Source organism: Staurois parvus, unplaced genomic scaffold (genome assembly GCF_062004578.1).
Source record: "Staurois parvus isolate SC_StPar_1 unplaced genomic scaffold, SC_StPar_1.0 ptg000422l, whole genome shotgun sequence".
Taxonomy (NCBI): domain Eukaryota; kingdom Metazoa; phylum Chordata; class Amphibia; order Anura; family Ranidae; genus Staurois; species Staurois parvus.
The window spans coordinates 4,326,639-4,353,002 of record NW_028318218.1 but is presented as its reverse complement, the minus strand read 5'-3'; the positions used below and the strand labels follow the sequence as shown (position 1 = coordinate 4,353,002).

The following is a 26,364-nucleotide window of genomic DNA, read 5'->3' as shown; positions in this document are numbered from 1 at the left end:
GGAAAGGCGCGGTTTGACCTGACGGTTCGGGTCAAACCACAAGGTGAGCGCATAAGTGTGTCGGAGGTGGATCTAACACTTCCCCGACTCTTGCTTATTAAACTGATTTAAGTTAATCTCAGCATCAACATCTTAGCATCTAAATTTCAGGGCAATACTTAATTTTTGTAAACATGGCCAATTTAAATTATCTTGCAGTGTCCAATTACATCAGCATTTCTCAACCGGGGTTCCAAGGTGATCTACCCATCAATCACAGACAGCAGACAGGTACATCTAGTCTCAGCAAACATATGCAGAGTAGTGCTGGAAAGGGCAATAATAAGACCTCTCTCATAAAGCGATCCTTAACACTGGCCCCTCCTTTCCTCCCATCCACCCCAGATGCTTGTAGGTGACATCATCTGGGGTGGATGGGAGGAAAGGAGGGGCCAGCGGGAAGGATAGCGCTATGAGAGAGGAATTATTAATGCTTCCCACTACTCTGCATTTGAAGGAAACAGTCTACAACAGTGTACCCTGTTCCCTTTTGTGTGCCCTGTACCCTGATGTTTGCCCTATACCCTGCTGTGAGCCTTGAGATATACCCTGCTGTGTGCCCCATGCCCTGCTGTGAGCCCCTTGATGTGCCCCATATTCTGCTGTGTGCCCTGTGATTTACCCCATGTTTTGCTGTGTGCCCCATGATGTGCCCTATGTTCTGCTGTGTGCCCTGTGATGTACCCCATGTTTAATATTTTTTTTCTATTATTTAATGCCATTTCCTAAAATAAATTGTTGTTATATCACAGTTCGATGATCAATGTTCTGTGAGCTGTAGGTTCCCCAAGATCCCAGACTTTTTGCCAGGGGTTCCACAAAAGGTAAAAAGGTTGAGAAACACTGGATTACAGAGTAATGCGAAGAATTCTCGCATTTATGCTGCTTTGAGATATAGAATCAAATATTAAAACAAGGGTTATCATAAATACTAACTTTCAATCTGAACTATAACACTGCTGCTGTTGAGAAGGAAAATCACACTTACCCCTTCCCGCAGCCCTCTGGTCCAACCAGTATAAAGGGCTGTTTGGTGTCAGAGCCAAGCCATGGTCTGAAGTAGTCAAGCCCTCTCTGGATGTCAGGGGTTCTGATAACTGGAAGGGCCTGAGGATTACTAAAATCTTCAATAGTTAAGTTATCTGGTTTTTCCAGGTTGTAGGACATTAAGCGTCCAGTTTTATTGTCATAATAGGTTTCCAGTGGTTTACGTGGATCAGGTGGAGATTCCCTAGCCCAGTTGAAAACCTAGAGCAAAATAAGAAAATAAACAAACAGGCCCCACGTGATAAAAAGAATTGAGAACTAACTACTAAAATAAATAAATAAACATAGGGCCTAATATAAACTGGCTTTGAGTCATGAAAAAAACATGTGGATCAAATTGGCAAGTTTGTATCCAGAATAAAAGCCAATATTGGTTTTTAATTGAGAAAGATGATACATCTTGTGTCTTATTCCAGCAATTTTAGTAGAATTACATGACTTTGCCTTTTAAGGGGCAATACAAATTGCTGAAAAAGACCTTGGAAGAAATTTTGATTAGTTGAGTACATTTTTGACAGATAAGCCATTCTCCCACTGTTCCTGACCCCCAGGGAAAAGCTAGACACTATGGACTATGAGCAAACAGTTACCAAATATCATTTTATAGACCGATTATAAAAGGTGACTTTGACAATGTTTTTAATGTTTTAGGCCTTATTTTAAAGTCTTTGATGAAGAATCACGTAAAAATGTAACAGATTTAAAAACGGTTACATGATAGCAGACCTGACATGTTACACATGACATAAATTCATGTAGGTTTTGGTTAACTACCTCTTTAGCAAAATCATTCCTAGACTTCATATTGAGATTTCCTCCGAGGCCTCGGATAAGACCGATAATGAACTCACTGCGATCAGTACAGCCATGAAGGTGAGACAATCCATTCATAACTGTTCCTATGAGACTGGTTTCCACTACAAAATCATTCTGTGGACGAGACATTAGAGAAATTAAAGTTTTTGTCAAGGGTAGGGGGGGGGGGGGGGGGACACACATTACAAGCACATTTCTTTGTTTAAAATACCTTTTCCTTTAGAAATCCAGAGAGCAACTAAATCCTCTTTATTTACTGACAACACTGCATATGTTGCTCTAAAATCCAAACTGCGCGTGAGCCAAATACAAACAATTTTGTTTAGAGTAAGGGAAGATGTAGTTCTGGGGGTTTGCCTACGTCAACAGGGACTGATATAAGGAATTCTGCTAATCCCTTTCCAAGTAGCTGTCCCTGCAAGAATATTGCACATCTGGTGATGATGTCACGCAGAGTATCAAAATTTGTTTCTTGCTACAGAGCTAGGTGAAAGACAATGAATGCTTGGCTGTGCACAGGATAGGCAAAGGAAAGCTTGATTTCCCTGAATTAGACCTACACAGCTATAAAGTATAAAAAATGGGATGGCGGCAAAACTTTGAGTGTGCGTGTATATATATATATATATATATATATAGATAGATAGATATACACACATATACATACACACAATATATACACTCACTGGCCATTTAATAGGTACTCCTTGTTAGTACCGGGTTAAACCCTCTGTAGCCTTCAGAACTGCCTTTTTTCTTCATGGCATAGATTCAACAAAGTGTTGGAAACATTCCTCAGAGATTTTGTTCCATATTTATTTTAGGTACTTCTATAACGGTGACAATTTACGCAGCGCTTTACATATATACCGTACATTCACATCAGTCCCTAAAGCTGGCCATACATGTATATATTTTTGTTCGGGAATTTTCGTTTCAAGAATATTCGCTTGATTTTCTAATCATTAGTGGGGTCAAATCAATGTTCATTTTTGACAGCAGTGATGGGAAAATTCGAAGGGGGAGGAAGGAAAACTTTTCTTGATCAAATTTTCAATCAGTGTATGTGGTTATAATCAAAACTTACATTCCTTTTAAAGTCGAATGATAAAAGCAAAAGACAATTTTCGAATGACAATAGTCCATTCATCAAATGTTCAAAGAATTTTTGTATGACATTTCTTGCAAATATTCTCGTCCGAAAATCTACACTTGTATGGCCAGCTTAACCCTCAAGGGGTGGTACAATCTAAGGTCCCTAACTTACATTTATACATACACACACACACACATACTAGGGCCAATTTAGACAGGATACAATTAACCTACCAGCATGTCTTTGGAGCGTGGTAGGAAACCGGAGTACCCAGAGAAAACCCATGCAGGCACTGTGCTTGACATAACATCACGCAGTTGCTGCAGATTTGTTGGCTGCACATCCATGATGCAAATCTCCCTTTCCACTACATCCCAAAGGTGCTCTACTGGATTGAGATCTGGTGACTGTGGAGGTCACTGGAGTACAATGGACTGATTGTCATGTTCAAGAAACCAGTTTGAGATGATTTGAGCTTTGTGACATGGTGCATTATCCTGCTGGAAGTATCCACAAGTGTACCTAATAAAGAGGCCAGTGAGTGTATACGTTCGTTGGGGGGTTCTTTAGCAGGAAATAGTGCTTAGTGAACAACAACTAACCTAGAATATAATCCAGTGTTAAGAGTAGAAGGCCAAATGTTTAACAGCACGACTCTTTTGGGAGGGCTTTCCCCAAGGTGTTTTAGTACATTTGTGGGAATCTGTCAAATTTGCCAAAAGAGATTTTGTGAGGTTAGGTATTGATGTTGGCTGAGAAGACCTGGCTTGCAAACAGCGTTCCAATTCACCCCAAAGGTGTTCAACAAATCTAAGATCTCTGCAGGACACTCATGTTTCACCACACAAAACTAGTCAATGTAGTTGACTTTATGCAAAGCGGCACAGTCATGCTGGAACAGAAAAGAGCACTTCCCAAGATGTGGCAAAACAGAAGAGCACAATTATCTAAAATTTCTATGTATGCTGTGACATAAACAGTATTATCCATGCAATTATCTAAAAGAGTGTCAACATACCTTTGACTTATTGTGTAGGTGTGATGGTCAGGTGTCCACAAACCTTTGGCAATGCTGTGTTTGTTAGCATAGCATTTATCCAAAAGAATAATCATTTTAATGCAAACTGCAAAGTCTACTGTACAACACTATTTAACATATCATAGAACCGCAAAATGTATGGCTTCTGGCAAAAAATCTCATTAACTCCAGAGTTTCACCTCCAACCAATCTCAGTTCTATCAGAAGTTTTCAAACTTCAGAAATCACCTTTTTGTACTATCTATGAGGGAAGTGCTGACTGTTAATTTGGAGGCAGTACATGATATACAGAGACAGTAATAAAAGCCTCAGCAGGCAAGAGCTGCTCATTTCATTACAATATTACGGTTTTGAAACATAAAGTTCCGCTTATTTTTTTCCCGCTCGTACACATGCCTGGAATGGATCACACTATGTAATTCAGTCAGTGCCCCAAGCACAGAACACATCAAACTCTAGTATTTCATTCCTCTGCTGCCAACAGGGAATGTAATATACTGCTGATGGCCCAGAAAAAGATATAAAAATGTAGAACAGCACATATTACTCACTAATGTACCTGTTTAAGAACCCAATTTAATGCCTTCTCAAAATAATCTCCAATCCAGTTCTCCAAATTATGTCTGTGTGCTTCTGGCTGTCCCCGAAGCCAGGAATGGATCAAAGAGTTCAAATCAGTGTTCTCGTCGCTACAGAAGAAAATCATATAAAGTTATTTCAAGAAAAGCAATAATGGATGATCAAAGGTGCTCTTGGTAGAGTGCAAGTTTGATTACCTCATGAAAATCATTCCCATTCTAGATATGGTTGCTGGAGAGGCACTGCTCAGATCATGTGTTTCAAAAATAAAGTTTACATTGGGACCAAACTGGATTCGTTCTCCACTTGGCATTGTGAGGAGCCGGTTATCGTCAAGTACAGAATTTAGAGACTCAATCCATTCTGGGTCAATATCACCATCACAGATTATCCAAGAGTTGATTTCTATTGAAAGCAATACAATTCAAGTGCTGAATTAAAAGCAGGTTTAAAGTAATCCCCTATCCAGAGAAGCTCTTTTAACTTATATAACAGTAATGACCAAACCAGGGAAAGACCCTTCTCTTTGTTCAAATTATAGGCCCATCTCCCTATTAAACACGGACACAATTTTTCCAAACTCTTAACTTCCAGACTGCAAGACCTTATTGCATCCATAGTTCACCCTGATCAAACTAGCCTCAGAGTAGGTCGAAATGCAAGAGATAACACTGTTAGAGCCCCCATTATTCGGCACTGGGCAAGGCAAGGGCCAGAAAAAGTACCCGGGGTGTGGAAATTTTTGAAAGAACTACTTGTCCAGGGACTGAATCTACTTGTTTCTCATGACATCCTACTTGTCCTGGTAAGAAAAATTTTTTTTTAACCAAAACCATATTTAAATTGGTGGTGATTTTAGGAATGTCTGGGGCTTTTAAAAACAAAAGGGGCTTTATTGCGACTTAAATGTGTAATATTTTTAACATTGTGCTGTTTATCTCCTCCTCCCCTCCCTGCCTGTCTCCAGCACCGCAACTTTATCCCTTTCACTGCCATAGCCATTGTTGCGTTTTCGCTGCCAGAGCCATTTTTGCGTTTTTTTGCACACGTTTAAAAAATCATATTAAGCCTGATGATTACATAACACCCCCAAACATTATATATTTTCTGAAAGCAGAGACCCTACAGAATAAAACAGTGGTAGTTCCAATTTTAATATCGCATGATTTTACCGCAAAATTTTAGTAAAAAATACAAGTAAGTTCATTTTAGGGCACAAAAAAAGCAATAAATTACCCTACTTTTTTGTAAAATATAAAAGATGAGGTTGCAGCTAGTAAATAGATATCCAACTGGTCAAACCTTAAATTTGCGATGAACTTCAGTACCCTATATTTTCTATATGTTGACACATTTAAAGCTCCTTATAGGTCACCAGTATAGTGTACGGAGGAGGCCTGGTGCTAGAATTATCGCTCACATCCTGGCGTGCGCGGCGATATGTGACAGGAGTATCGCAATCGCCGGTTTCATGGGTCGGCGCCCCAGCGTGTGCTTTTACGTTTGTACGTGCATATATGTGGGGGTGGAGGCCTAAATATTTTTATTGGGGAGGATGGTATGTGCTTGGGTGTAACTTTCATTTTTTTACAATAAAAAAAAAAACTTGCTTTTTTTTCATCATATAGGGGACAAAGTCCCCTATGTGATGATTTTTGGTAACAGGTTCTCTTTGAGACATCTAAGGTCTAAAAGACCCTGCATGTCTCCCCTTTGCTCCACTGAATGTAATGTGGTGCACATCTGCACCATATTACATTCATTCCTGGGGATTGTATTGCAATCTGTCATCAGGGACCCGGAAGTGACATCGTAATGTCACTTCCAGGTCAGCACAAGAAGAGGAGGGGAGCGGACATGTCCGCTCTTCTTCCCCCCCTCTAGCCGATGGCGAGCCGGTCCCGCAGATGGGCAAGTGGAGCCCGGGGGTGGGGGCGCAGAGAGGCTGGTACTGTGTGGAAGCAATCGCCGGCAGCGCTGCCGTCGATTGCATCCACCTGACAGGTGAGCCCGCTGCTTGCTCGCAACAGGGCTAAAGGAGGAAAAAAACTACTTGCCCGGCACCCGGAACTACATGTGCCGGGCGTTGGGCGATAGGAATTCAACATCCCTGAGTACCCTACCTGATATTCTCAAATGATGCAAAAAAAGCTTTTGACAGGTTGGTTGTATATGGAAGATTTGCTGTGAATGCTGGGCCTGGGTGAATAGATAACGTGTTGGATCCTTGCTTAGAAGATAGAAGGATATTAAAGGCATTCAAATAGGCTAAAACTTTCCACTTGCACAGAAGATGTCTTATTTTATGTCTCTCAGTCAATTACCACTGTCCCAGTCCTAATGCTTGAATTGCACAAATTTGGGCAATTGTCCAACTTTAAAATCAGTTATGCAAAGTCCAAAATCCTCCCAAATAATGTTTATGAGGTCTTGGCTCCCACCTGTGCAGATCTTTCCATTTGTCTGGCGGTGTGAATTCCTGCCGTATCTGGGGACTCGCATCTCATCAGATGTTTGTGCGACCATAACTATGGTACCCTCCTTAACAGACTGGGTAGGGACCTACAGACATGGCAGGGCCTTTATCCTACCTGGTTGGGGAGGACCTCCCTCAAGTCTTCTTTAGACAATTGAGGTGAATTCTCTCAACATTTGTTTGGCAAGGGAAAAATTCCAGACTAGCCTATACAATACTAAGCAGACTGAAGGTACATGGAGGTCTGGGCTTACCTGATCTAACTTTTTATTGCAAAGTGATGGCACTTGTCCGCATGGTAAATTGGCATCACAACTGAGCTGATAAACTGTGGGTGCCATTAGAAAAAACTGTAATGGAGAAACCTAGCAGGTGCCTTTTGGATACCGGCCATACATAGGGGGCTTTCCTCCTGGACATTCCCACTTACCCCAACAACTTTGAATGTTTGAGAGAGACTGAATATTAACAGTGACTTAGCCCCAAAGACTACAGGCATAGGGGATGGATGGAAATACTAAATGCGCTAAGTTTGCTCCTGCTGGAATTTTACTGCCCCTGTTAGCTATGGGACAATCTCTAGGGGTCTCCCCAAATGGTTTCCTACAGATACCAACAACTATATGATTTCACTCACAAAGTTGCCCCTAAATTATAAGCGGCTTGCAAACTCACTCCTTTTGAGTATCTATGCATAAAAGCGCAGGATATGAGACATCTTCTTTCCCGTATGAATAAACTCTTACTTATGTTACACTCCGCATAGATCCCCCTATTTTATCAGAGAATGGGAGGAGGAGTTTGAAATTTAATTCAAGTCCTCTCAACTACAAAAAATTATAAGACTTATCCATAAGCTTCAAAGTCCTGGAGGCTTGTTTTTAAATAGATAGTATAAAACTCCTTTCAGTTTGGAGCAAACCTTTCTAGGGGTGAACTTGAGATGCTTAAAAGGTCAAAAGGGTACAATTCTCCACATATAGTGGTCACATCCAAAAATTAGGATCTTTTGGGAATCAACCTCCCCTGGATTCGGATGACCACCCTTAAACCAATTAGAAGTAAACTTCTACACTACTTCTTACATGACACGCCCTCAGCTCTAAAATCTTATAAGAATAAATGAATCCGTATTTACTAATGCAGCTAAAAGCTTGATGCAGAAATTCTGAAAACAAACCCTTGTCCAACAATCTCAAACTAGAAGAGAGAGTTAGATATTATAATGGAAGCTGAACGCTGGATTCACACTTCTAAAAAGAAACAAGAAAAATTTAGGGACACGTGTACTACTCCTGTGAGATTTCAGATACTTCACAAAATGTACATACTGGGAGTACTAGGCCTTTTATGGCACCAGTACCTTTCTGCAATATCTTCTGATACCGATAATGGAGTAGAGCTTTCCCAAACAGTTCTTTTATCATGGCTATTAGTATTAGGTCTCATGACCACTTGCACTGGTTTCTGACAATTTTTTGTATCAATCTTATCACTACCTTGAGTTTCTTGTCAATATGAATGTGTTTATAGTTTAGACGACATGGCTCAGAGCACTCAAGAGTTTATAATGGAAAGAGTGCTCACACTGAACCTGTAGCTGCTCTTTCAATTGTATTTCTTGTCAACACCAGATATTGTTGTCCAGATATATAACAAATATGATATGTTGTTTATCCATTTAAGCCATGTTCACATTATCCCTTGGCGCCATTTCTAAAGGTGTGGCTTGACACACGATTCAGATGCACGGCAATCATGGCAGAATCACATTGTGTTTGAGGTGCCACTGAAGGATAATGGCACCCACACACATGCAGCACATTGTGCTGTGATTGCCACGCGATTTGGTCTGATGAATATACAACTGAAGTGTTTGCTATATCTGTGCAATACATGCACAAAATAACAGTTGATCCTGCCAGAAATCCAGTAAGCTCACAAGTTCCTGTGCATTCCTCAGCATTATCTCAAGAAGAATTATCAGTTCAGTCATGTCCACATCTGTAAACTACAGAACACATCCCATGATATAGTGCTAACACACTTTCTGACCTAGGGTGCAAATGTTGCACTTCTATAGATACAGTACAGCGAGTGAGCATTGCCCCCCTAAGGTAGGAAGTTTGTTAGTGGCAGGATCACCATAAGAGAAAAAAATGCCTAAGAAAACGAATGCAGCCACCATATCGAAGGACTGAACAGCTGCAATCTCAAGGAGAATCCAGTATATTCAAATGTAACCAAAATATGATTGAGTTTTTAAACAATACAAGACATTACAAACTGGAATAAGCATATCTAAAGTATATGTTGTAAAATTGGCCACATGCCTTACAATCATTTTATTCAATCAGTTTTCCTCACATTTTCACTGTCAGATGCTTTTTTTTTACCAATGTACCAATACTAAATGAAGAAATGACTGACCTTGAGGCCCTCTGACAACCTGACGAGCGCTGTTTGTTAGGACTCCATCTGACCACTCTCTTGTGTCCATGTCTATGTGACCCAACAGTTGGTGCCTAGGCATCGCTTTAGGGTTCATGGTATACTGTTTCACAACCTTCCCAGTCTTGGCAAGTGCTCCTCTTAACATGCGCCATAGGGTAGACTTGCCTGCGCCACTGGGCCCAACAATGACCACCCCCATTCTCTGGCGAAGCTGTTCATAGAGTTCCAGAGCTTTTTTAATCTAGATCAGGGAGAGAGAGCAATAAAAAAGATCTTCAGTGTGATTAAAGCGCATAAAAAGAAGCTGTTGAAAGGAATAAATATAATCAATAACAATGCTTTCCTTGCAATGTGAAAGAAAATAACGTGCGCACTACATGTCTGTAACCACTTCCTCCTGTATAGAAGTTGCAAGAATTTGGACCGAATGTTTGTACATGGGTTAAAGCAAAACTGTGCTCATTCAGGGCAAAGCAACAATACTTTAATACCTACTCACTAAAAGCACATATTTAGCGTTCCTTTGTTGCCCCACTGTTTCATTCTACTTCCTGGAATTCAGGAAAGGAGGCCCAGTGTACGTTCCAAGACTCTACAACTAAGTCTCTCTACAAAGTGCTGACAGCTCTCTCTCTCCTCCCCCATGTGACAACACTGAGCCATTCACCAAGCATCAGTACTGTCACCAGAGAGGAAAAGGAGTCAGCCACATGCTCCTCCATACACAGAAGCACTGGCAGACGTGCAAACAAAAGTTAAGTATGTATTGCTGGGGAGGGCAACATTAGAGTAAATCTGTTCCTTTTCTCTGCATAAGGAAACAACAGGTTGCTTTAAGAACTAACTACAGACCGAAGACAAGGTGAAGTTGTAAATTAAACAATTTGGGCTAACTTTAGCAGTGCTGTACCTCAAGGGCCGGTGTTCAGCCTAGTTATTTTCAATATATTAGTGAATGATCTAGGGAATTAAATAAAATAGCATTGTTGTACTCACTGTGTCCCTTTCCTGGAGTCCATTGAGGGACACAGGAGTTCCTAAATCTTTGGGTTTTACTACGCATATATGATTGGATAAAAGCATAAACACTATGCCAGCCCTGAGAAACCCTTCCTACTAGCAGCAATCCTCAGTTTAGAAGCAAAGCAGTACCAATACCATGTCCTAAATACAAACAGGTGGGACCTGTGTACTTCAAAGGAATCCAAGAAATGGTTTCTATTGGGAGTGCAAGAATTTTATTTTTTCTTTCTCATCCATTGAGGGACACAGGAGGTCATAAAACTTTGGGACCTCCAAAAGCAGTGCAACATAGGGGTGGACAACATACCCAAAAACAGCTAATACAAGAACAAAAGACCATCTTCAGCTCAAGGAGCTGCCTGCAGGACCTGATGTCCAAGGCTGGCAACAGATGAAGCAGATACATCCTTCTGCTGCAAACTAGTAGGAAACATTGTAATACAAATTAAGTGTCCAGTGACTAAAAGAAATTGAAAGAGTTCATGATGCAAAGACGGCCTTAATGGCCTACCCACACAGGTGAGTCTTCAGAGAAAGAGCAAACACAAAGGCCATACTTATGGCTTTGGACCTGGAAACCGCTAGTTTGCAAAGTGCTTAAGTGGAGCCCAGAGCCCGAGGGTCACTTCCAGACTTAGCCTGCAAGGTCACATACAGCTGGGTCTGCTCGCCTATAAGATCAAAGATCAAGACTGAGGACAACAATGCCAGATAGTTTCAAAAGAATGGAAGCGCCACACTAGCTTGTACATCAGGGCTAAAAATGCGATAATGTAGGCACCTGGATTGGAAAAGCTGGCCCCAGCAAAATGCGTTGGCTGTTACAAAATGAATACAAATCTTTTAAAGGACTGTACAAGCTGGTGTGGCACTCCCATTCTTTCAAGACTTTAGTAAACTTCTCTGGGGGTCCAGCAAGACCCCAGAGTTGCCAGAGAGCAGTCTCTAGGACCGTAAACCACCCATTGCGTTATAACACATCTCCATCTGGTTTAGCGCTCCTACATCACAAAGGTAGTTTAGACAAGCAAGCAAGACCTCCTGCAGCTACAGGGAGATGAATCTCAATTGAAGCAAATAATAGTTTAGTTTACTAGAAAAAAAAAAGCCAAATCTTTGAATCAGAGGACTTTATGAAATAAATTCTTCCTCCTAAGACACTTAACGTGAAACTAAGGAATGCTGGTAGTAGTTATCCCAGGGCTGACCTACAGGTTTTTTGTTTGGTAGTATCCAATCCCTGTGTAGGCAGCAGTATAACCCAAAGGTTTAAGACTTCCTATGTCTCTTAACAGACAAGAAAGAAATAGTAATGCTGACATTTTTTGCTATGAAACTAAATTATGTTGATTAATCAGGATAATGATATATTACAGAGGAATACTGAAAATATGAACAGCTAAATTGAAAACAAAATTTAAATTGGAAATAAACCAACATATCCTTTACAGCTAAGAAAGCAGCCATCTTGTAATCAGTTATGACATCAGCAACCTGATGGCTTTGGTTGAGAGCCAAAGCAACTGTGATAGTTTTCCTTCATGGTATGCCTTGAATGTAACTATTTTGGAAAACAGAAGGGGTTTCATTAAGCTTAGTGTGAGAAAAAGGTGAGGAAACAAATTTGCTACTTAAAGTGTTACTAAACCCAGGACCCTGCATTCACTATATCCCACAGTACACAGAACATGGAAGTGCAATTATTTTTGAAATTATAAACTGCTAAATACCTATTCTCATCAGCGGTCAGAGCAGTCTTGTGACTTCTATCAGTATTCAGCAGAGCACTGGTTAAAGCTAGTAGAAGTTTTCTTTCTGCTCTAGGAGGATGCAAAACCCCTGACCTCTGTCTGGACAATGCTGATTGGCACTGTGCTGATCACATGCACTCTTCCCAAGACAAAAAAAAAAGCTCTCTAGCAATATACACTGAACTGAGCATGTGCATTAGAGCTATGGGTTCAGTCTTTTTTTATCAGCATTGATATTTAAACAAGAGGAGGGGCAGAGAAGACAGGATCAAACAGCCTTTTTACACAATGCAGAGGATTAACCCCTTAAGTTCCACAGGGAGTATAATAAACATGCTTTACTGCATATACAGACTGATTTTACTGTTGTGGGTTTAGTAACACTTTAAGCAATGTCTTTACAGAAATGCCACATTCCCAAATTTCTGTCTGTAAAAATGCCCTGTCAGGATCATGTCAGAATTCACAAGAAGAACCACATTTCCCTCTAAACTAGAAATTTCAATGACTTTCCCAAGAACAGTTTGCATCTTAAATTGGAAGAAAGGAGGGTTGGACTGGCTTGCAAGGACGGTGACCCTCCAACCCACAAAGGGTTATGAAAAATAAGAAAAGTTGAAAGATTAAAGGTTTATGCTTTTACGTTAAAAACAATTTTGATATTATATGTCACATACCTGACTTTGTATAATTTCTAGATTTGCCTCTTCAAAGACTTGCTGCAAAGCAGCATTTAACTCCAAGTACTCTACATCTTTAAAATCAATCCCTGGAAAGACATCCTTAATCAAAGCATCACAGTGGGAGCAGTCAGCAAATGTCAGCTTTGACATAGTATTTAGCCTCAGGGCCTGAACCACAATATGGCTTTCGTTAACTATAAGACAGACAACAATTTTTCATTATTAAAGGTTCATCAGTAAAACAACATAAGAAAAGCAAAGGAAATGGATAATTAGTCTCTCACACCCTATTGAATAAGGAGCAATTCGTACCACATTGGGAAGCTTCATACAGATAGGCATTATTTAATTTTGGCTTGTCAATGCTTAAAGTTTGCTAAAAGTATGTTCAAAGCTGCAGCTGGACCTGTAATCAACATACCCAAACTAGAGGTGAAGGGTGCTTTATGGACTTCAATAAATCTGCTTGCTAAATGCGTGGTAAATGCTTGCCAGGTCTAATTCTCTCAGGCTCGGGTTTACAAGCTATTGGAGACTAGTAAAGGGTACAAAGAGAAACTAAATTAAATTATATTGAAAGCCAAAACTTTTTATTTCTCCTTTTTGAATGGAATGATTAACATTGATGCAATCTACGTCTCACTATGTTGGTTTTCCTTCACTTCCTGTCCTGTAGAGTAAATAGGAAGTGAAAGGATATCTTGTAATATGAGGTATACAAGGTGGAATCAAAACATTTGAAGACTAGTTTTGTAACACACCAACAGATGACAGCACAAGGCTGCATGCACAGTCACTGGGAGCACCAACCTTCATAAATCAGTGTGTTAAAAGACATTGTCTACACTGTATATAGCAGTGATGGCAAACCTTTTTGAGCCCGAGTGCCCAAAACTACAACACAAAACCAACTTTTTTATTTCAAAGTGCCAACACTGCAATTAACCACTTGCCTACCGGGCACTTCTACCCCCTTCCTGCCCAGACCAATTTTCAGCTTTCAGTGCTGTTGCACTTGACAATGACAATTGTGCGGTCATGCAACACTCATTTTTTCACACAAATAGAGCTTTTTTTGGTGGTATTTAATCACCTTTGGGCGTTTTATTTTTTGCACTATAAATGAAAAAACGAGCAAAAAATTAAAAACATAAAAGGTTTTCTTTGCTTCTATTATAACATTTTGCAAACAGGTAATATTTCTTCTTTGATGTGCATTGGTGAGGCTGCACTAATAGGCAGCACTGATGGGCAATGACGAGGCGCCACAGATAGGTAGCACTGATGAGGCGGCACTGGTGGGCATTGATGAGGAGGCACTGATGATGCACTGATATGCAGCAATGATGGGCACTGATAAGCGGCACTGACTGATAGCACCAACTGGAGGCACTGACAGACGACAGTGATCGGCGGCACTGCTGGGCATCATTGATGGGCAGCACTGATGGGCGAAACTGATGGGCGAAACTGCTGGGCACTGACAGGTGGCACTGCTGGGCAGCACTGACAGGCGACACTGCTGGGCACTGATGGGTGACACTTCTGGGCACTGATGGGTGACACTGCAAGCAGTTAATCTCACCTCTGGCAGTGTCGGTGTGGCTTCCAGCCCAGCAGCTCATTCCCATCCACGCTGAACACATCACCCCTGGCCCCGGAGCAGTGTGGGAGCCTCTTCCTCTCTTCCACGCCCATCCCCGGCTACATCACCCCTGGTGCCAGATCCGCATAGGAGCCGTTTCCTCTCGTCCACACCCACCCTGGCCCCAGAGACATGTGGGAGATGTAGTTTGATGGGGGTCCACTGTGGACGAAATCTGGATGGCCGGTCAGTGTGCGTGGTCCCTGTGCGCTCATCTTCCTCTTCTTTCTGGCGTGCCCACTGAGATGGGCCATAGGTTCGCCATCACTGGTATATAGTATACATCTATATGCTTTTAAATAAATTTGTGTTTCACCACGGTAATGCACGATGAAAGTGCGCCCTGTTTTGCTTTTGTTTACCAGTACCAAGATTTCCCGATCCTCCAAGGGCCGCACCTCAACGTTTGGCATTTAAAGTTTTCCTAGTCTGCATGAAGATTTGAGCGCTGGTTTCATTTCTACATTTGAAACGTGTAATTCTGCGTGAAACTTATTTGGCAAGTGAACTTAAGTAGTTAGTATGAAGGAAAAATGTTTCTACAACTTTCATTGGAAAAGGTTCTTTAGCATAATAGCGATTTCAGTAATACACTATCCCTTCAGTAAATTATATATAAGCTTTGTTAAAGTAATTTTCAAAGTTATTAAATCTGCAACTTTCATTGAAATAATACTTGGTGGCCCTATCAAATCATTGCGCAGACACTTTTTGTTATTGGGCGACAAAAGTTCTTTCCCTGTGTACTGATGTTTTTTCCTGTGTTGTTACCGTGTCACACGCTCTCCCCAATGTACTGTAGAATATAGAGGTTATTTACTAAAACTGGAGAGTGAAAAAACTAGTGCAGTTCTGCATAGAAAACAATCAGCTTCCAGATTTTATTTCCAAAGCTTAACAGAACAAGCTGAAGTTAGAAGCTGATTGGCTACAATGCACAGCTGCAACAGATTTTAAGTGCTCCGGTTTTAGTAAATTTTCCCCTATAAGTTGCCATGATGGCTTGCACTGCACAGGAATGTTACACGATTGTCAAGAAACCTGTCCAGAGAAATGAGGTGCTGCATATAGACAGGAAGTGCTGAAAAATGGCTGCAAGGGATCACATATATATATATTAGGATTAAAAACAGTAACATTTTATCAAGTTAGGTTATACATGCACATAAAGCTCTAAAATGCCCTATTTCAGTGAGGTAGTAACTGCAATATTAACAACAGCAGGGTCAAATAAGGAGTAACTGGTCAACCGCACACCGCTCTTTCACTGATTCAAACAATGACACTCTCAACCTCATCCTGCACAAATATTTTCCAGTTTGCGGGAGACCACAATCTAACTGCCAACAGACAGAGTGATCATCACTAGGTTTAGTTAGCTAAGCAATAGTTTAGTTAGCTAAGCAATAAACTCTTTAAAACTGCTACCAGAGACTTTTATCGAGAAGTAGGAAACGTTCACAATACTAGCAATAGCAAGTATATGATCTTAGAATAAACGTCAGTAACACACACTGTCACTACAGACAGGTATATGCAGAGATTTACCAGGCAGTAGCACTCTTCAAGAGACAGGGATTCTTTGGGCTCTACGTTAGGGCATTAGATACAATTTAACACTTTCCAAAAGGCAAACAATGGTAAAAAGAAAATTTTTACAAAAAAAGGTAATACAAAGAGCAGAAAGAGACAACACTGCAATAGCAAAACAAAAGGTTGAAGAATGAAAAATACTTATCAAGTCCTGGTGCAGCAGAGTCCAATAAATCAAGCAAGATAGTACATTGGCTCTCATATGACAAGTGTTTGTTCCAAACTGCAAGGGCAGCCCCCTTTTCTTGTCAGTGGGGGGGGGGGGGTGTTGACTGAAATGCTCTGACCAATTAAGCGGCTGAGGAGTGGCCATGAATGTCACTATGTTTACGACTGTACCATGGCCATTCATTACAGTTTTATACCGATATTAATATCTTTAAATATTTATAAGTTGCATTCTGGAAACTGGTAGATTATTGTTCAGCATTGAACTTTGTGTCCAGAGATACCAAACACGGGGTCTCTCAAATAGACCTGTCACCCAGGAGGAACTACCAGCCGCCAGTCGCTAAGGCTGTCGGGACTTGTAGTTCATTTATTCACAAAACTTTGTGAATGAATGACATGGCTGTGTGGGCAGAATCCCACATGGCCGATCTGTTTTTAAAAAGTGACAGCTAGTACATGGAACTTCTCCCCATACTGCTGTCACAGAGGGGGGGGGAGAAATCGGGCAGTGGCTGCAGTATTGGGAACATGTTACATGTTTCACCCTAAAAACAGGTGGAACAAGTAACATGTTCCCAAATTTTAACATCCTTTAATGTGACTTGGTCCTGTCTGATTTTAGGAATTGTATGTAGATTTGTTTTAAATTGTGAGGCAGAGGTCTTTGAAAGGTCGCTGCAGGCCTGGCAAGCTTTACGATACTCATTGGCCCTGGGTACAATATTTTATGGCACGCTGTATTCCTAATGGAGTTGACTGCCCTACAAACCATGGGTGACAGCACTGAATAATTTTGTGACTCTTTTATGATGGGCGAATTCCACTTCTCCCCAGAGTGAAATGATAATCTGTAGATGTTTATGGATAGCAGACAGAGCCTGACACCCTGCCAGATTCTCAAATAGATATTTACAGCTCTGGTACATGCCTGTGTACTGGTACCTGCTGTTCCTAAGTTGAGATAACAAGCTCTTTGAAATTCCAGACCATGCAGAAAGGTGACTTAATTTAAAAGACTATAGAGGTCCACTCTTAGAAATTATCTGCTGCAGTGTGTCCCCGTTCTCCAAAACCATCATGACCGACCTATGATTTCTGAACAACATGGCTGCGGGACATGGCTTTTCAAGTGCCCAGTATGTGATATCACTACAAAAGGAAGTTACTACTAGGCACTGCACACATCGGAGCTTCTAAAATATTGTGTGTTAACAGCTGGTCTTATGTCTTATGGAAATTGGACACACATGAATTGTACATATTTATCTTACTTTTGATTTTCATTCCATTTTTCTTTAATGGGTGAAGTAAATTCCCACATCCTCGGAGGACGGTCTTCAGTGCACGTAATCCCCAATCATAATGCTGTTGAGGTGTGAGGAGCTCCCTGCAATGTAAAGATTCAAGTACATTCTGAAAGATGTGTTTTGTTTAAAGCTGAAATTCAGACAAACCGCTAAATATAGAAATTAAATGCTTATCAGGGAGCTGATTTACCTGCCATAGGATTTCTGTTCCTGTACACCAGTCTCTGAGATTTGAACAGCTCTGCCACACTGTAAAGCACTGTCTGGTAGGACAGGAGACCTGCCTTTTTTTTGCTACTGCAGTTAGGATGATTGTAAACACTTTTTTTTTAAACAACAAAACAGGCTTATACTAACCCGCTCTGGGCAATTCTATTGCATAGAGTGTCCCTGATACTCCCCTTATCGGGTCCCCCACCGGCGCTCCTGATCTTCTTGGTGTGCTCCCATAGCAAGCAGATTCCTAGTATTGCTCAGCCATTCATGGGAAGGTTTGTATTCTATGAAAAAAAGGGGATTGGGGTACCCTCGGGTACTGGGTCACTGCCATGGAATATATACACTAGTGCCATGTCCTAAATTGACCAGTCAAAGAGGAAAAAGAAATACAAATGGACTTTAAAAGGCACAGAAAATGCATACACAATATTAGATCAAATCAAAATTACTTTATTTGACAATGCGTCACAAAAACATTGTTCAATTAAAAGATCATTGTACAATATCCCTGCAATGTCCCAAAGCCCACCATATATAAGGAGCAAAAACCCGTGATAAGACATACAATAAACCACCAGGATGATCCTATGGGAGGGGTGAGGGACATTCTAGCGCTGGAAAAATCCCCACAGGATCACCCTGGTGGTTTATTGTATAGTAATTTTGATTTTATCTAATAATGTGTATGTAGTTTCTTTGCCTTTAAAGTCCATTTGTATTTCTTTTTCTTTGACTTGTATTCTATGGATAAGTGGGGAGGCAGACTGATGACACCACAAACTCTGCCTCAGTCAATCAGAGGAAGCTTTGTATTCATTCATAGAACACAAGCTTTCTTTGAATGGTTGAGCAGCACTATTTTTTCCCAGGAACACAGTTAATGCAGTGCACACAGAAAGCGCACCTGTTAGTGCAGTAAATAATCTGAATGGGCCAGCTTGGGTCAAACAAACTATTTGAATGGAAAATAAATGTGATATTAGGCTTTAATATACAACAAGCTTTATTACAAGGAGTACAAAGTCAGACTGTGACACATTGCTCACCACCAGACCTTCTACTTCCTCAAATCATTTGTCCCCAATAGTGGATTAGTCATGAAGCCCTTGACTAAGCCCGTATTGGAAAGAAACACATCAAAAGAGGAGTGCTGTGTTACAGTTTGGCTTTGTGAGTTTGTTTCAATTGCAATATAATTTGGTGAGAAAAAAAAAGTGGAAGTGCAACCTGTTTTGTATTTTGATACTGCAGCGAGGAATGGTTCCTCATAGGTATTTACCTGCATCCTGTGGATGATCTGTAAGACAATCTGGAGTGGTAATATTTGTATATACTGTATGTTTTCTTACACTGTTTGCATTTAAATGCATTTAAGGATGTACAGAGTTGCATTAATTTGTGTCTTTTATATTGGTCTGGAGCAGGGCTTTTAGTCAAACCTCATTACCTGTTTATTACAGTTTAAATCAATGAAATGCAAACGTTTACATAACCTAACCACTAATAAGGCAAGAGATCACCACCCCGTCTCTTCACCTAGGCTAATCACAGAACGGCCTGCAGTCACTGAGAAGGCTCAAAGTGTTCCCTGAATGGTGCCCATGCCAAGTAAACAACCTCCTATATTCACAATGCAGAAGGGTAGCCACTCGGCATGGGACCCTGAAGCTAGTGGAGATCACTGGAGTAGCAATGTCCCCTATAGTGATTTCTAAATTACCTGGGAAACCCACGGGCATTACACAAATATACTTACATTGGTCCAAAAACAGACCAGTGTAAGTACGTAAAAATTGCTATAACTGGAATTCAGCTTTCTACAAATATATGTTGCGCTCCTAAATACTTCTCAATAAATACTAATTAAATTATTACCATTAAATTAATTCAAATTATGATACAAATAACTAATAAAAGTGTATAAATAAAAAAAAATATTTAAATAGATAGTTTCAACTAATCAATCTCCTCTAAATAAATATCAAAATAATTCCACATGAAATACTCCTCTAAAAAAATTTTTTACCAAGTGCTCATGAATCATCTATTAGTGACATGATGTACTTACTAATACCCTCAATTTCATTTAAATTCATAATACCCTCATTTAATATAATAAAAATAGTAAACCAACTAATAACCCTCAACTAAAACGCATTTAGATGATCCCCCATAAATAAAAATAACCAAATGCTCATAAATAATTAATAGTGATTAGTATGAATCCAAATATCATCAAAATAATAGTTCCATTGAATAAACAATTGTTTATATATAGTGACTTGGTGCTTGTTGTTCTTCAATTTGTGACTTTTGTGAATCCTTCAAATAGTGAAGATGTGCGCTCACCTCCTTTGATGCCTGCAATTAGGCTATACACGCTTTCGGTTCACTTTCCCTGGAACCTGCTAGACATATACTTTTGAAATAGGGAGATCCTTCCTTTAGGAGTAATGGATGTATCCTCTGGTGGCTGATTATCCCCTCAGGGATTACACACTCCTTTTGTTATCCCAGACCTCCTAATTATCCTCTCCTTGTGTTACTCCGCATGCAGGAAGAAATAGAGGACATAGTGCTTTACCTTTTAAAACTTTTTATTCCCACCATCCAAGTATTAAACTCACATTACACAGGTTTAAGTAACGCAATATCCCATTGGAAATCCTCTGCTGGCGTCTGAGTCATACACCTGCCGTCTATCGTGTTGTGCGGCACCTCTCTGAGTGATGACGTAGCCCCTCCCCTACGCGTTACGCCTCCAATCACGTGGCTTCATCAGGGGGTTGTGATAGGTCAAAGTTGGTTATTAGTTGGTTTACTATTTTTATTATATTAAATGAGGGTATTATGAATTTAAATGAAATTGAGGGTATTCGTAAGTACATCATGTCACTAATAGATGATTTATGAGCACTTGGTAAAAAAGTTTTTTAGAGGAGTATTTCATGTGGAATTATTTTGATATTTATTTGGAGGAGATTGATTAGTTGAAACTATCTATTTAAATATTTTTTGGTATTTATACACTTTTATTAGTTATTTATATCATAATTTGAATTAATTTAATGGTAATAATTTAATTAGTATTTATTGAGAAGTATTTAGGAGCGCAACATATATTTGTAGATATTTCCAACACAGTTGTAGTTATGTGTTTCATGTTTGCGATCCTCTAGTAATTATCACACCTGTAGCTCGCAAGTTACTCTGATTCATCTATACCTGTTTGGAATTCAGCTTTAAATTAGCTTTTAACTGGATTTCATAGGTAGTTCCTGAGCTGTTACTGTTATTAAATAACTTTGAAGGATATTTACCTTGCTAGGTTGAAGATAGCCACTAGCTTCCTGCCAAGTGTTTTAGCCTCCTTGAACCCTTCTGAATAGAGGATGACTTCGGCAATAAGCTCATTGTCAGGTCGCGACATGGCGACTGGTCGGAATAACTGTTTAAGGTTATCTGGTAACTTTTGGCGCCCACCATAACCTTTGCCAGCAGGGTTCATAGTTATAAAAATACCAGAATTAGGATCTAGCTCCACCTAAAAAAGAAAACAAAAAAAGTCAAAACACATACCTAAGCATCCGTTAGTGAATACAAATATCCCATGATAACCGACGATTACCTCTTTTCCCAGAAGTTCACAGGAAGATTTGTGATTCTTCAGAGCATCTTGAATGGTCTGAATTTGCATGGAGACAGCAGAAAGCACAGCTTCCTCAAGCCTGTTGAATTCATCAAAGCAACCCCAAGCGCCACACTTCACTAACCCAACAAAGATCCTTCCCATGGATTTTACATCAATACCCTGGGAGAAACATGCAAAAATGAACATGTCATGGTCTTTACTTTTATACTGATATCACAAAAACTATACATAAGTATGACTGGCTCAGATATTCAGGCTATTTGAAGTCATTTCCCATGGCGTAGCACATATAAAACACAAGGGACCTGCAGCTGTGTTGAAAAGGATGCATACACTTCACCCAAGTCACAGGAGCAAAGAGGTCCTCTTAAAACCAAACAATGTAGCATATTTTATCATGTGAAACACATGGTCAGCATGGGTCCCTGTCACTGTACTTTTAAACTGATAAATACAAAGGGGCAGAGAAACCCAGTTTGGGGCAAAACCAGGCTCTTGAATATACCAGGGCTACAAAATAAGTAATTTACAGTGTATGTATAGCCAAAACTTTTTTCTAGTTCAAGACAGAGAAGAGAAGGATTAACAGAGATTATAATAAATCTTAGTGCTAGCCTACGTATAGATGGAATATGGATTAGAGTCCAAAAACCTGTTGGCTCCAAGGGGGACAAAATAGTTCAAGGTGATGAAAATCTTGATCCAGGCATGTGACTGGATTGGGGAGGGGGGGGGCAGCATCTGCCCAGCCATCAAGAGATGGCTAACCCCCTAACAGTTCATTTCTTGCAGTCTTGTACCATCGGGGACATTTCTAAACAGGGGAATTCCACTCTTAGACAGTTGTCACTTGAACAGCAGTCCCTATTAGAAAGCATTTTCTGACTCGGTGACAATGATCTCCAGGAGAAATATAAAGGGTGAATCTACGAAGAGGGGACAAGGAAAGCAAAGAAATCTTGAATGGGGTTGTAATATTACTCCATTCAGAATACTAATTTGCAAAGCAGGACTAACAAAGCCTTAGAACAGTCATCCAATCTACTGAGCTGTGTTTGGTGCGAGATTAAAACGCGTGAAGTGTTTCAAACGCGCGAGTTTCAGCGCCTGTCTACATAAGCCCTTAAAGTGCAACTAAACTTTCTTAAGTAACATTAACTATTTTTATGATGCTAGTATTAGCAAATAGATAGGAAGGTACTATATATTATATTTATTTGTTTTAAACATTTTTTCAGTTGCTTTCTGGTTTCTCTCATACATTCCAGGGGTCTTCATGCGCATTTGTTTTCTTTCATCTGGAGGAGCGACATAGTCAGCTACATAAACTCTCCTTTAGGCATGCCTGAGCTAAGGGTAGATGAATTCCAGGAATTGTATGCTACATAAATCATCTGCCCTTACCCAAGATGACTGTGGCTAGAAATGCTGGGGGAGTGTTTTTCAAAGTGATTTCTCAACAAAATAAAGCATGGAGACATGTGGATGGATGGGTGAGTTTGTTTTGAATATTAAAAATGAACGAAAGAGCATTTTCAGTTTGTTTTGCTCAGACACAGTTTAGTTCCACTTTAGGAAGGACCTGACCTTTTTGAAATCTCTCATTCATCAATCAGTCCAATTCAAGCTATGGCATTTTCTAATGTTATATTTGGCAACCTATTTCAAAACAAGCAATAAATGAATTTATTGATAAGATTTTCCAACATTTTTATTAGACAAAAATAGCATTTTACCTCATCACAGTTGAAAACCAAAACTTGTCGTCCCAGTAGTCCACCCAAGGCTTTCACAGATTCTGTTTTGCCAGTTCCTGCAGGGCCGTATGGGTTTCCTCCGAGTCCCATCTTAATGGCCTGAGTCAGCGTAAGATAGCATTTATCTGTCAGAGGAGTGTATACCAACTTGGGTGCATTGCCCTGGAAGAAAAAAAAATACCTTTGTAAAATCTGACAGAACAAACATGCTTACTTTTCAAAGTGCAAAAGTGGGAGGGTGGGCCTTATAGGGCTTACAAGGCTCTGTCATTTTGCTCTGCATAGATATTGTGACAGTGTCTCTTTAAAACCTTCATGTACCACAATTTTCCTTCTCTGCAGCGAGCTCCAAATTTTATGGTCTAATGTATTATATCATGATATGGTGCAAAGGAAATTAGTTTTTTCCCACAAAATCCAGCCTGGATCTTTTTGTCTTGGTGGCTCAGTGGTTAGCATTTTCAGCTTGCATTCCTATACAGTTATGTTCAAAATAATAGCAGTCCAACATCACTAACCAGATCAGTCATTGTTTTTGGTACAAATTAAATTTCTACGTGGCAAATAATTTGCTAGTAGGTGAAGTAAAGTAATAGAAAACCAACAGACCCAACAGTCATGACATGCATGCTGCTGATTCTGTGTAACTGAATTATTAACTGAAAGGTGTGTGTTCAATATAATAGCAGTGTGGAGTTCTATTAGTGAGGTCATTCATTCTTTGAAAAACAGATGGTAATTATTGCCCTTATTTAAGGAAGGAAGGCAGCAAATGTTGTACATGCTGGTTACAGTGCATTTCTCTCTGAAAATATGAGTAAAATGGGTCGTTCCAGATATTGTTCAGAAGAACAGCGTACCTTGATTAAAAAGTTGATTGGAGATGGGAAACATATAAAGAAGTGCAGAAACTGATAGGCTGCTCAGCTAAAATGATCGCAAATGCTTTAAAATGGCAACCAAAACCAGAAAGATGTGGAAGAAAATGGAAAATTACCATTCAAATGGAAGAAAGAATAGCCAAAATGGCAAAGACTCAGCCAATGATCAGCTCCAGGATAATCAAAGAAGGTCTAAAGTTATCTGCGAGTATTGTAACAATTAGAAGACGCCTATGTGAAGCCAAAATATTGGCAAGAAGTTCCCGCAAAGTCCCATTGTTGAAGAAACAAAATGTGGTGAAGCGGTTACAGTTTGCCAAAGAACACAATGACTGACCTAAAGAAAAATGGCACATTTTGTGGACTGATGAAAGCAAGATTGTTCTTTTTGGGTCTAGGGGCTGCACCCCTAAACATTGGCGCCCCCCAAACACTGAATTCAAGCCACAGAACACTGTAAAGGCAGTGAAGCATGGTGGCGCAAGCATCATGATATGAGGATGTTTCTCATACTATGGTGTTGGACCTATTCATCGCATACCAGGGATCATGGCTCAGTTTGAATACATCAAACTACTTGAAAAGAGCATGATGCCTAAAGCCGAAGAGGAAATACCCTTGAAAAGGGGAAAAGGGTGTTTCAACAAGACATCAACCCCAAACACACCAGTAAGCAAGTAGCATCTTGGTCCTAGACCAACAACATTAATGTTATGGAGGGGCCAGCCCAATCCACGGACCTTAATCCAATAGAAAACTTGTGGGGTGACATCAAAAATTTTGTTTCTGAGGTAAAACCCAAAAATTCAGAGGAATTGTGGAATTTAATGCAATTGTCCTGGGATGGAATACCTGAAGCTACACAGATGTGAAGCAGTTCCCAGAAACAGCGGTTACACAACTAAACATGAGTTCAGTGATTCAGAGGAAAGCTAAATCTTAAAGCATTTTTTCACTTAATCAGTAAATATTTGAGTTTGTAAAGAAAAACGCAGACACTGCTATTTTTTTTTTGAACAGCTTAATATTCCTTTTTTTTTCGCTTTCTGTAAAGTAATAACAAATTTGAAACATTTTTCTTCATATTTTGATTTGGAATAGACTGTGTAGTGTTCCCAATGCATTTGTGTGTATGGAAATAAAAGCTATTATAAGGATTTTGAACTTTACTCACTCTTCTAAACACACTGCTATTATTTTTAACACAACTGTATGTCCAGGATTCTTTATGCATGCATTGAGGATTTAAGATAGTTCAAACAATAAAATGTGTGAATATTTATTTTAATTATCCAGTCATTTAAAAAAAAAACCCTGATTACATACTGCACATAATTAGATAATTGACGTGAGCATTCATATTTTTTTATGTGAACATTCTAAATCTTTTAGTAAATCAGCCTCATAGTTTTCTCATGTTTTCCCAAAGTGCTCATAGCAAAATACTGGTAAGTTAATTAATTAAAGTTTAAAAAAAGAAAGAAAATATTTTGATCCTTTGGATAATTTCCATAAAACCTGAAGCTAAGAACAAGTAAATGGGGGGAGGGGGGAGTGGTGGTGTAGATCAGTAAGTGGGAGTTGGTATCAGACTGGTTGAAATGGGGCATGCGTCTGTCTTTCCTATAGGTTTTCATTGAAAAACAAATCTAAAATCTGGCTCATAAGATGTTAGTAAAAGGGATTCTGGCATGGGAAGAAAGAATATAATACCTGGTACTCATAGGTGTACTCAATCTCTGCATCGACCATCTGCACATAACACTTCTTGGCGGGTGACATATAAAATCTCAGCTGTTTCTTCCATGCCCAGTCTTCAGTGCTGTATACCTGGGCTTGAATCAGCTGTTTTACCACATCGATATTGTGGATGATATCCAGGATAAGAGCCTTCAGCTTTAATTCAAGTATGCCTGCATCATCTACAATATATGGAAGAAGGATGGGTAAGGAAATTTATTTTCAAGAGGAGTTCAAGTTCAAGAACATAAATCTCTTCTCTTTAGAAAAATACCAACAGCAATAGTACTGGCAGTATTTCTGTATTTACTGAACAGGATTTTATTAGGGTCAGAGGTGGATAAACTCATGCAGAAATCAGCAGCCACTTTAAGCAATACAGACGGTAAAAAAAAA

At 39.8% G+C, this 26,364-nt stretch overlaps 1 protein-coding gene across 3 annotated transcripts in view; it reads right to left on the bottom strand.

Moving 5' to 3' along the window:
* Positions 1–26,364, bottom strand: part of DYNC2H1 (dynein cytoplasmic 2 heavy chain 1) — a 597,118-nt gene that overhangs the window by 433,435 nt on the left and 137,319 nt on the right. For all 3 annotated transcript variants that reach the window (XM_089687276.1, XM_089687277.1, XM_089687278.1), the window contains exons 32-42: positions 25,942–26,150; positions 23,327–23,509; positions 21,567–21,749; positions 21,259–21,482; positions 17,684–17,799; positions 12,998–13,197; positions 9,523–9,787; positions 4,814–5,021; positions 4,597–4,726; positions 1,861–2,016; positions 1,028–1,287 (exon numbers count right to left, since the gene is read on the bottom strand). In XM_089687276.1, coding sequence (XP_089543402.1) covers positions 1,028–1,287; positions 1,861–2,016; positions 4,597–4,726; positions 4,814–5,021; positions 9,523–9,787; positions 12,998–13,197; positions 17,684–17,799; positions 21,259–21,482; positions 21,567–21,749; positions 23,327–23,509; positions 25,942–26,150 — 2,134 coding nt within the window. The remainder of the gene's footprint in view (positions 1–1,027; positions 1,288–1,860; positions 2,017–4,596; positions 4,727–4,813; positions 5,022–9,522; positions 9,788–12,997; positions 13,198–17,683; positions 17,800–21,258; positions 21,483–21,566; positions 21,750–23,326; positions 23,510–25,941; positions 26,151–26,364) is intronic.